General features: G+C 38.1%; 1 protein-coding gene across 6 annotated transcripts in view; it reads left to right on the plus strand.

The window, feature by feature from the left end:
* The window catches only part of UTRN (utrophin), a 538,953-nt gene that overhangs the window by 399,759 nt on the left and 126,669 nt on the right, over positions 1-12,525 (plus strand). For all 6 annotated transcript variants that reach the window (XM_081531053.1, XM_081531054.1, XM_081531057.1 and 3 more), the window contains one exon: positions 9,765-9,894. In XM_081531053.1, coding sequence (XP_081387179.1) covers positions 9,765-9,894 — 130 coding nt within the window. The remainder of the gene's footprint in view (positions 1-9,764; positions 9,895-12,525) is intronic.

Below are 12,525 nucleotides of genomic sequence, written 5' to 3' on the forward strand. Positions count from 1 at the left end.
ACGTACAGCATGGTGGCTATGAAAACATTTTTCTTAAAAGATTTTGTTCCTATTTATTGCTGAGTAGTGTTCCATTATATTGACATACAATTTTTCTGCCCATTCTGCAGTAGATGGATATTTGTGTTTTTTCCAGTTTGAAACAATTGTGAATAAAGTTGCTATAAACATTGGGAAAAAGAAAGCTAGATGAGTTAAGATCTCTACCAAACATAGGGAGTGGCATAAACATGTGGAGTCTCTCATTTGGTAACTATGTTGTCATGTATTAATTTTATATGTAACTCTAGCTTCAGAGATGTCCTGAATTGCATTTTATAAGTAAATCTAGATTCTCATTGATGTAAAACATAATGGAAAAGTTTTATGATTGCTATAGATATGAAAAGTTCGCTTCTAAAACACATTTGAAATTCTTAATAATGCTGTTCAAAAATAGTAATTTTTTCCATTATAAATGAACTTGATTCCTTTTGGCAGTCTTTACTTAAAAGCATAATTTTTAATTGAAAATAATTTATTACAGATCTTATAAAAAAAGGGCAAAATATTAGCCATAACTTTACTACTCTAATATAACAATTTTCATTTGGGGTTATTTTATTTTCACATATTCACCTTTCACACAGTTTTAATAGGATCCTGTCTTTTTCACTGAGATATGTGTCATACCTATTTCTTCACATTGCTATGCAGTCATTTTCTAGAACACTTCCTAACACCGTACACAAAAATAAACTCAAAATGGATTAAAGATCTAAACGTAAGACCAGAAACTATAAAACTCCTAGAGGAAAACATAGGCAAAACATTCTCCGACATAAATCACAGCAGGATCCTCCATGACCCACCTCCCAGAATATTGGAAATAAAAGCAAAAATAAACAAATGGGACCTAATTAAAATTAAAAGCTTTTCACGATCATTTTTCAAGGTTACTTCCTTAACTATCCCTAGTGTAGCTGTACTGTAGTGAATCTAAATATTTTCCACGTGTTAGATATTTAAGTTGCTTTCATTTTTTAAATCATAAATAATGTTATAATGAAAACTTTTGTGTTTGTAGCTCTTTCTGGATCATTTTCTTAGGATATAGTCCTGAAGGTGAAATTCTTGTTTCACACAATATGAACATAGTAATGACTCTTGATAAATTGCCAATTTACTATGCAAATGACTGAACCAGTTTTCTGCTTCCACCAACGCATGGGAGTAAAGTTTCATGGCCATGTTGCTTGTGATTTCTCATTTTTGTCCCCTTTTCTTGTACATCTTGTATTGTTAGAATTAAAACGCTGGTGTTCCGTGTCAGCGTGGGGATTTAGAGAGTTGTTTTAGGATGTCTGGCTTAAGTTCTCTCCCAAAAAGAAGAAAGGGGGAGAACCGGTGGCTGTGTTTGACTTTGTTGTTTCTAGAAGGACAGGAAAAAAAGTCTCCATTTGTTGGACTGAACAGTTGAAGAAATTTGATATTTATACCAAATTAGGATGAGTGATGTAACCTGGCTAACCATTGTTTTTTTTTGTCCACTGATTTTTTTTTTTTAATAAATTTATTTATTTTAGTTGGGGGCTAATTACTTTACAATATTGTAGTAGTTTTTGCCATACATTGACATGAATCAGCCATGGGTTTACATGTGTTCCCCATCCTGAACCCCCCTCCCACCTCCCTCCCCATCCCATCCCTCTGGGTCATCCCATTGCCCAGCCCTGAGCATTTGTCTCATGCATCGAACATGGAATGGTGTTCTGTTTCACATATGATAATATACATGTTTCAATGCTATTGTCCCAGAACGTCCCACCCTCCCCTTCTCCCTCAGAGTCCATAAGACTGTTCTATGCATCTGTGTCTCTTATTCTGTCTCGCCATTTTTTACCACCACAGAGGTTTACATTGCTGTTTTATTCTGCAACAAGTGGTTCACAAATAGACACTACAGTCGTTTGCCTTCTAAGAATATGAAGTGACATTAGAGTCGTGTGTGTGTGTGTGTGTGTTAGTCGCTCAGTTGTGTCTGACTTTTTGTGATCCCATGGACTGTAGTCCATCAGGCTCCACCATCCATGGAATTCTCAAGGCAAGAATACTAGTACTTCCCCCACAAATAACAGTGAGTAGAAGTTGAGGAAAGAAACTTGGTCTCCGAGAAGAACTAAGATTTATGGGTAGGACTTTAGATTGGCCTGGTGGCTCAGATGATAAAGAGTCTGCTTGCAATGCAGGAGACCTGGGTTTGACACCTGGTTTGGGAAGATCCCCTGGAGAAGGAAATGGCAACCCACTCCAGTATTCTTGCCTGGAGAATTCCATGGACAGAGGAGCCTGGCAGGCTACAGTCCACAGGGTCACAAACAGTCACAGCTGAAGCGACTTACCATGCACACATACAGACAGTGTGGTGATTATGCCTTTAGATTAAAGAGAGGAGAGGGGAGAGTTGTTATTTATAGAGGAGGGGATGACACCAGGATTTAGCTCACACCCACAGGTTTGTCATTCTTGTCCCCTATCTCAGTCCAGTGTGACCAAGTTGCCAGTTGAGGACAGAGAAGATGGTGGGATTTCCCTTCTCCCTCCAGGTTCTGTCAGACTCTGTGTTCATATTAAGGAGCTTGCAAGATCCTGTCCTCGTCCATGTCAGTGGTGCCAGAAACAACTGATAGTACTGCTGTTTCCTTGGCAGTGATTCAGCCATCCCAGCAAGTGATGCCTCTTTCATGATGAAAATGAAGAGCAGCTGATTGATCCATGAGACTTTCTAACTTAAGCCACACGGGTCACTTCTTTGTACCACCTTATCCTTTAATCCCTTGCTTTCCCACAAACTAATAGCGGATGGGGAGAAATGTTCCCCAACCATTCAGAAGGATCATTGAGAATCTCTCTTTAGGCATTTAAAGTTGACTAAGAAGCAATTGATTTACTCAGCTGCCAGACACTCATGGGAAAACAGCAGGAGCCTCTGAAGAGAAGTGGGAGGAAAGACGAGCTTTGATGAAGGGGGTGTCTGGTTCATAGAAATTACTGAGGATGAAAACTCTGGGATTTTAGTAGTTAAATTCTGATATGCACATCAGGTCTTCATCCATCTGACATTCTGGGGCTTCATTTCGCTTAAATGAGCATAGAGAAGCTACCTAATAGGAAAACAATGAGAGACTAAATTAGCTTACCAGTTTATTCTGTTTTCTTGAATTGCTTTTCCCCTAATTACATTTAATCTGATTCCAATTTATTTTTCAATACAAAGTTTACACATTTTTGGGAAGGTTGCTTGTAACTGCCTCTGCCTCCCCACTCCTCTTTGTTCTCTCAGTGCCCTATTTATACATCTCTAAAGATTGGTGGCACCAACACGTTCTCACTTGTACTGTGAGACCCACTTCCTTAAGAGCTTGGGTCATGGGCTTATTAATTGCTGTCTTCTCTTGTTGCCTGGCATATTTCTTTATAGATTTGTGCTTGTGCTAAGTCTCTCAGTCATGTCCGACTCTTTGAAACCCCATGGACTGTAGCCCACCAGTCTCCTCTGTCCATGGAATTTTTTCCAGGCAAGAATACTGGAGGGGATTGCCATTTCCTCCTCCAGATCTTCCTGACCCAGGGCTTGAACCCGCGTCTCCTGTGGCTCCTGCACTGCAGGCGGATTCTTTACCACTGAGTCATCAGGGAAGCCCTTCTTTGTAGATTCTGTGAATGTAATATGTGTTTTGAAATTTTAATGTTGGTGGAAATGTTTGTTGGAAAATTCTATTGTACATTCCCATGACACCTTGGGATGGCAGAGAAGTTGAATCTTTTCTTAGGGCCATGGGACAGTCCTTGTGCCCTCCATTTAGTTTTGACTTGAGGTAGCTGAGTCTCTATCCCCTTACACTAAACACCTAGGAGCATACAGTATGATTTCAATTGTATAATTTAAAATGTAATTTCAATTGTATTGTTTGAAATTATTCCGTATCTTCCTCTTATTACAGCTGATTGTTATCTACTGCTTTTAAGCTCAAGCTTCATTTTGCACGTGTTTTTCTGGGAGGGGGATTAGGGTCTTTCTGCCTATGTACTAGAATAGAAAATGGATAAGCTTTGTGAAATGGAGATCTGTTAGGTTGATAACCAAGCCAGAGTTAGCAACATAGCCCGATTCTGTTGTATGAAGAAGGATGTGGTTACCAGGTACCTCTCCTAACAACAACAAAGCATGTTTTTCCCTCTAACTTTCAGGATATAAAATATTTTTGCAGAAATAGTTACCCTCATCTGCCACTCATTCAGTCCTGACAGTGCCAGCCTGCCAAGCCTGGCAAACACTTCCCTAGGACCTTGGCAATTATAGCTCCTTCTACCTTGATTTCATGCGTCTAACATGGTAACCCTTGCCATGTGTCACCATTTCTATTGATTTAAATCAATTACAGTTAAATACAATTTAAAATTCAGTTCCTCCACTATACCAGTCATATTTCAAGTGCATACCAAATAGCCATACATGGCAAGTGTTGCCTTATTGGCCTGCATAGTTTTAGAACATTTCCATCATTGTAGAAAGTTTTGTTGGACAGAGCTATTCTAAAGCTAATACCTTAAAAGATCTTGCAGTTTTCATTCTGCTCTCTGGGGACACCAATCATTATGCTGAAGAAGCCTGGTCCAGCCTATTGGGCAATTAGAGATCACACAGAGGGAAACCATGGTGTTCCAGCCAATAGCCAGCAGCCAGCAGTAATCCCAGACATGTGAGTGAGACCATCTTGGACTTCCAATCCCATTCAAGCCACAGATGATTACAGCCTCACAAGCAATCCTCTGTGACAGCAGCAGAAGAGCTGGTCAAGTTAGCAATCCATAAACTCATGACAAATAAGTTGTCATTGTTTTAAGTCAGTCCATTTAGATGAATTTGATATGATAGTAATAACAGGTGCTACTTTCAATCTAATGACTGCATCAGTTTTGGAACTGTTACCCTATGCATTTTCCTCACAAATTAGGATGTGGAAAAAGAAGCAAGATGAAGTAAGCTTATATCACTTCTTTCAGTGAGATAAGTTCTTTGGTTAGAGAGAGAAAAGGATATTTGTTATTAATAAAACAATGACCAACAGCAAAGTGAAATACTACTTCATTGCTGAGTTACTAGATTATCTAGCTACTTACTAAATGATAAGAGAAAATTAACTTTGCATCCAAAATTATTTACCAGTAATTTTCAAAGTAGATCGTTCAAATAGTCCAGAGCTAACTGGAATCCAATAATTATTCTGTTTTAGGATAGTCAGAGTCTGGGGACTCTGGTGTATTTTGCTTTGTCAGAATTTAAAATTTAATTCTGAAATCATGCCTTCTTTTATTCATTGTTTCCCAAGCATTTATTGGGGAAATAAATGGATGTATATATATATATATAGGATATATGTGAAGTGAAAGTCACTCAGTCGTGTCTGACTCTTTGCAACCCCATGGACTATACAGTCCATGGAATTCTCCTGGCCAGAATACTGGAGTGGGTAGCCTTTCCCTTCTCCAGGGGCTCTTCCCAACCCAGGGATCGAACCCAGGTCTCCTGCATTGCAGGCGGATTCTTTACCAGCTGAGCCACAAGGAAAGCCCAATAATGTAGTAAGTATGCTATTTACCCCATTAAATTTTAATAAAGTATTATATGTATATAATGTATAGTATATATATATGTATATATATATATATATATAGGCTTCCCTGATAGCTCAGCTGGTAAAGAATCCACCTGCCCTACAGGAGACCCTGGTTCGATTCCTGGGTTGGGAAGTTCCCCTGGAGAAGGGATAGGCTACCCACTCCAGTATTCTTGGGCTTCCCTGGTGGCTCAGATGGTAAATAATCTGCCTGCAATACGGGAGACCTGGGTTTGATCCCTGGGTTGAGAAGATCCCCTGAAGGAGGGCATGGCAACTCACTCTGGTATTCTTGCCTGGAGAATCCCCATAGACAGAGTAGCCTGGTGGGCTATGGGGTCACAAAGAGTTGGATATGACTGAGCGACTAAGCGTGCGCATGCACACACACACACACATATATACATACATATATATATATATTCTGTATATATCTAGACAAGCACTGAGAATTTTGAATAATTAAGAGGTGAGCCTCACCTGGAAGAACTAACAGTATAATGGTGGGGAGAGGTGCATGTTTACAATATATGAGGATGAGCTGTCCCTGGAAATGCTGAGGTGGGAATATACTTAATATACAGGATTAGCAATTACCTTGCAGATGGGTGGGAATGGAGGTTCATAAATAAAGAGATTACCTAGGGGACTTTTTTGCGGGGGGGGGGGGAAGAACAGAACTATTTTATTTTAATAACTTTATTGAGACATTATTCACATAGCATTAAAATTCACTCTATTAAAGTGAACAATTTAGTTGTTGTTCTTCAATTGCTAAGTCGTTTCTGACCCTTTGCGACCCCATTGGCTTCAGCATGCTAGGCTTCCCTGTCCTTCACTCTCTCCTAGAGTTTGCTCAAACTCATGTCCATTGAGTTGGTGATGTCATACAACCATCTCATTCTCTGTCATACCCTTCTCTCCTGCCCTTAATCTTTCCCAGCATTAGAGTCTTTTCTAATGAGTTGTCAATCCTTCCAATGAATATTCAGGGTTGATTTCCTTTAGGATTGACTGGTTTGATCTCCTTGTTGTCCAAGGGATTCTCAAGAGTCTTCTCCAGCACCACAGTTGGAAAGCATCAGTTCTTTGGCACTCAGCCTTCTTTTTGGTCCAACTCTCACATCCGTATGTGATTACTGGAAAGACCATACCTTTGACTATACGGACCATTGTCAGCAAAGTGATGTCTCTGCTTTTTAATACCGTATCTGGGTTTGTCATAATTTTTCTTCCAAGGAGCAAGCGTTTTTTAGTTTCATGGCTGTAGTCACCATTTGCAGTGATTTTGGAGCCCAAGAAAATAGAATCTGCCACTGTTTCTATTTCATCTATTTGCCATGAAATGATGGGACTAGATGGTCAGTGGCTGTTAGTATATATATTCAGAGTCATCATCACTATCTAGTTTTAGAACATTTTTGTTACCCCCTGCCCCAAGAAACCTGATGCCCATGAGCAGTTAACTCACCCATTCTTCCCTCAACCTTGAAGTCCTAAGCTGCCACCAATCTACTTCCTCTCTCTATACACTTACCTATTTGGGCGTTTCATACTAATGGGCTTTTGTGTCTGTCTTTTTGCACTTCGTGTAATGTTTTCAAGACTCATCCGTGTTGTAACATGTATCGCTATTTCATTCATTTCTGTTGCCTAATGAGATGTTATTATATGGATATACATTTAGTTTATCCATTTACCAGTTGATGGATGTTTTGGTTGTGTCCATATTTTGGCTATTATGAATAACATTGCTATGAATGTTCATGTGTGAGTTTTTATGGGGACGTATGCTTTCAGTTCTCTTAGGTGTATACCTAGGAGTGGTATTACTGGATCATATGGTAACTATGTTTAACATTTTTAGGGATTTCCAAATTGTTTTTCAAAGTCAATGCACTATTTTAAGCATTCTAGCATCAGTTTATGAAGGTTCCAACTTCTTCACATCCTTGCTAATACTTGTTATTGCCTGAGAACAGAATTGTTTTAAATGAAAATATAAAGTCATTAAAATAGAAAAAATTCCAATTAGATAGTGTTATGCTCATTTAAGATAGTTCATATATATCATGTGATATTAGAACCTAAAGCTGAATGCCACTTTGTAGCTCTGTGTACAAAACAACTCTGTTGGAGTCTAATTAGCTTATCATTAATGTGCACCAGGTGGTTAGGAAATGCTGGTTTTCTTTTATGTCTAATTGAGAGGTAAAGGGCGGTAGAATGATTATATGTATAGTGTTGTTGAAAGTTAAACCCATTTCTGACATGCAATTAAATATAATTGGAATAGAACAAATTGAATAACAAAATTAAATTTGCAAAATAGAGTATGAAAAGATATTGAATGTATGCTGTTCCCTAGGATATTTGAGGGTTGAGTTGACATTAGAGCTTGAACCCCGTATTTTTATGTACTCGGCATGGTTCCCACCTGCCCAGACTTGCCTCCTCTACTTCCCTTTGTTGGCTCATCCAAGGAGTTCAGGAGTCATTCCCTGCCAGCACCCTGTGCCTGGGAAATCCCATGGACAGAGGAGCCTGGCAGGCTACAGTCCATGGGGTTGCAAAAGAGTTGGATAGGAGTTAGCTACTAAACAACAACAACAAATTATGGGTTGGTATTTTTGTTGTTGTTGTTGTGTACTTTTATTCCTTTAATTTGAAATTTTTATCAAAGTAATAATTGTATGCAATTTATAAGTCAAATAATATTTACAGTGCTTATCACAAAAACCAACACTGTCTACTCCATTTCTCTCCACTCCTTGCCTGCTCTTCTCACACCTCCCCACCTGTGATAGTCTCTTTCAACTTCATTACCAGTGTTTTTCTAGTGCTCAGGTTCAGGTTTTTTTACATAAGATTCTCTGATATTTCTGCTGCTGTTGCTGCTAAGTCGCTTCAGTCGTGTCCGACTCTGTGCAACCTCATAAACAGCAGCCCACCAGGCTCCTCTGTCTCTGGGATTCTCCAGGCAAGAATACTGGAGTGGGTTGCCATTTCCTTCTCCTTCTAGATATTTAGAATTTGTGGGTTTTATTTACTGTGGATGATGAGGATATGGCCTCCAAATACCCTGTCATCCCAGTATATCAAATGCTGTTAAAAATATTTAGGTTCAGAAGGACTTGGTTGCTTGTAACATACAATTTAGAGGGTAATATTTTAGAAAATAGAAAGTTGAGTTTTCATAATGCATTGCCAAGGAACTGTATTAAAAGCAAAATACTAGAGTCAGTAGGTGTTTATGTACATAATTTAATAGGATAACAACAATTTTGATCTAGCTACAGTATTGAAATAGCACATGAGAAAGTCTTCTTTTACTCTTATCTTGCAGTAGACACTGGATGAGTTTTCTTGTTTTTAAACACTAGTCAATTAGTCTTCATCACCAAACATTTTATAGGAGCAGAGGTGAAAGTTCAACCCTACTTAAAACAGCCAAAGTACTATAGATAAACTGCTCTGAGACTCATAGATTTGCATGAAAAATGTCACAAGGGAAAAATTGTAATTGCCTCAGCATGAGAGATAGAATATATTTTAAGATAATTGGAGATTGTCTTTTATGTGTTCTCTTTGGTTTAGTTTTGATTTCATGTACTTTAATTTGTTTCTATCTCTTAATTTTTTTCTTAATGTATTCCAAAGGATGTAAAACACTTCTGAGGATCTCATTACTACTTGTGAAATTGCCTCTTTCTGTATCATTGGATGTGATCTTTTTGGTCAGTCAGTCTCATAAGAGAAAAGTATCTTAGATCAGGCTCTTATATTTTAGCAATCTGATAACCATGAAGTACATTTTGTGTAAGTTCAGATATACTGTAGCAGTTTCCCTCAGGTGAATATTGTAAATTTAGGGGGTTTTGGTGGGTTTTTTCATGTTAGTTACACAGGAATCATCTTTTTGCTTTTATTCACGTTTTATCATTCCAATGTGTAGAATTTACATTTTTATTTTTAACCTTGTTTACATGCTGGTGATTAGCCATTGCCTTGACAAGTGTGAACAGAAGTGGTCTAATTGAAGATGTTCCATGACTTGGTGAACACCTTGGATTACAAATTCAACTTTTCCTTCTCTTTGCAAAGGCACTGAGACATGAGTTAAAGGAGAAAGAGTATTCTGTCCTGAATGCTATAGACCAAGCTCGAGTTTTCCTGGCTGATCAGCCAATTGAGGCCCCTGAAGAACCAAGAAGAAACCTGCAATCAAAAACAGGTGAGACTGGTTTCTTTAGTATGTCATAAAAATACATATGAGGAGAACAAAACACCAAAATCAAGTAGAGAATTTTTTTGCAGCATTTTAGGACCTGATATTTTTAAATTCCTTACAGAATTTCAGGACCTAGCATTAAAATTTTTCTTCTAAGTATTACTTTAGTCAAATATGTCATTAATAAATATCTAGATTCTTAAATTCAAAAATGAAATGACTGTATATTCAGTATCATTATTTTAAAAGGAAATTAACTGCAGAAAAATTAATTTATTAGAAAGCATACTGTAACTACAAATAATTTCTTTAACAAATAAATATTTACATTTCTTACCTTTAAACTATATGATAAATAATTATATATAGAAGACTGATATTTAGAATGTGAGTAAACATAAATTCGGAGAAGGCAATGGCACCCCACTCCAGTACTCTTGCCTGGAAGATCCCATGGACGGAGGAGCCTGGTAGGCTGCAGTCCATGGGGTCGCTAAGAGTCGGACACGACTGAGCGACTTCACTTTCACTTTTCACTTTCATGCATTGGAGAAGGAAATGGCAACCCACTCCGGTGTTCTTGCCTGGAGAATCCCAGGGACGGCGGAGCCTGGTGGGCTGCCGTCTATGGGGTCGCACAGAGTCGGACAGGACTGACGCGACTCAGCAGCAGCAAACATAAATTATTTAAATATCTATAAAGTAATGTTTTTTAACTTCTCTTTTTCAAGATTATAAATTTAAATAAGACACCGAAGTGCCTTTCTTTTATAAGCAGACCACAGAATTTATTTAATTTAGATCCTAACAACTTATATTGTTTATGTACTTTGGCTTAAAACTGAAATGGTATCTACCTCACTAGCAAGTAGTAATAAATTACATGGTAGATTTAAGAGATGAACTCGGGGGCCAACATATATTTTTACTTTGATTTTTCACTTTTGGCTTAAAAGCATTCTGATGCATTTTAAAAAATAAACATGCCATTCAGAATATTTTCTCATCATTCACTTTCCATAGTAAAAGCAGACCTGAAAGATTTATCATGCTGTGTCCAGAAGTATAATTCATGAGCATTTATTACTTGTAAGGGATGTAGTGTTGGAAAATGCTTTGACTGTAGTTGGAACCAGATCAGACATTTGGAAAGTAGCCATTTTCCTTCTCAGCCTTTGTCAGGGAAGCTCTACTTCAATGGGAATAAATTTCCCATCAGGAGCATACCACTTTTCTTGACCCTTTGCGGGAACGTGTGTGTGTGTGTGTGTGTGTGTGTGTGTGTGTACATACAGAGACACACACAGCACGCTTATCATCTCTCGCAACATTGCTTTACTACTCTCTCCTGGCGGTATCACTGTTTTTCCAGTCAGCCTACTGGGGGACCTAAATCATTGTTGAGTTTGCACCTCTCACAGTCTGCAAATTGTTCATGATGGTTATTTCTATCTTTGGAGAGCTATGCCTTCTGGATACTCTGTTATAGATGTAATTATGTATGTATCATATATACACACGGACATAATGTATGCACACACACCTGCACACACCTACGTAGTAGGTGGTTGAATGACTTGGATGCTGAGCACACTTGGGTGTGGATTGAAGTGATTAGTTAGGATAGAACCATTGGAAGCAGCAACCCAGTGTGAGGAGCAGAGCGGCTGTGTCAGGGGGAGTCAGCAGAGCTCAGGAAGAGGGGCGGGGGGCGATGGAGGGGGTGGTCAGGGACTGTGCCTGCACAGGAGGTACGAGTGAGGAGTTTGTGCGTGCTGTCTGGTGCAGATTACAGAGGCCCTGGGAAGTTGGACAGCACATTTCAACTTAAATACAGCAAGAAGAAGGTGCTATTTTGCTTGTTTTTTTAAGCTTGGAAGAAAAATAAGAAGTTCACTTGTCTTACTTTATCCAGTTTAAAGTCAACCTTAAATCTGCCTGCCTCGTCTCCTTGCTTCCCCAGTACTTTTCAGAAAATAGAGGAAAGATTTTTATAATCAGTTACTTCATAGCAGTAGAAAAGTGTTACATCACTAGAGTTTCACTTTGCTATCAATTTTCTTCCTCAGTGGTTAGTCAATTTAAAGGGTAAAAACATACTGCTTTTTGAGCCCCCTTCTATTGGGAATTTTTAAGGTCCATTTTCATATTCTGTGTTTGGAAGGCAAGAAAAAAAAGTCATGTCGTGTAACTTTATGATATTTTTTGTTTTTTTTTTTACATTAGTCATTCCCATGCTTTCTCCTTTCCTGATATTATTTTGTATAATGTTGGCTGGTTTTACCTGTTGTTAAAAGTAAATGAATTAAATTTATTAAAAAAAAAAAAAAAGTAAATGAAAGAAAATTACCCATAATAGCTTTTATACTTTGTTGTTTACTGTGATTTATGAACCTCTGCTGTCAGAAACAGAGAGTGTTTGAACATTAGTTATCTTTTTTGATGCTACTCAAAGTACTCAGTGTTGAAGGAAACAGAGCAGAGAGAACCTGTATGATGATTTTTTTTTGTTCTATTTAATAAGCATTTATTGAGTATGCTATGTGTATGTACCAAAGGACACACCAAGGTGAATCCGTTTCTTTACTTTTGAATAACTATTCCAGAAAATACTTCTCTCCATGATTTTTCTCT

The sequence above is a fragment of the Giraffa tippelskirchi genome, chromosome 9, assembly GCF_054371585.1.
Source record: "Giraffa tippelskirchi isolate mGirTip1 chromosome 9, T2T-mGirTip1v1.2.pri, whole genome shotgun sequence".
NCBI lineage: Eukaryota > Metazoa > Chordata > Mammalia > Artiodactyla > Giraffidae > Giraffa > Giraffa tippelskirchi.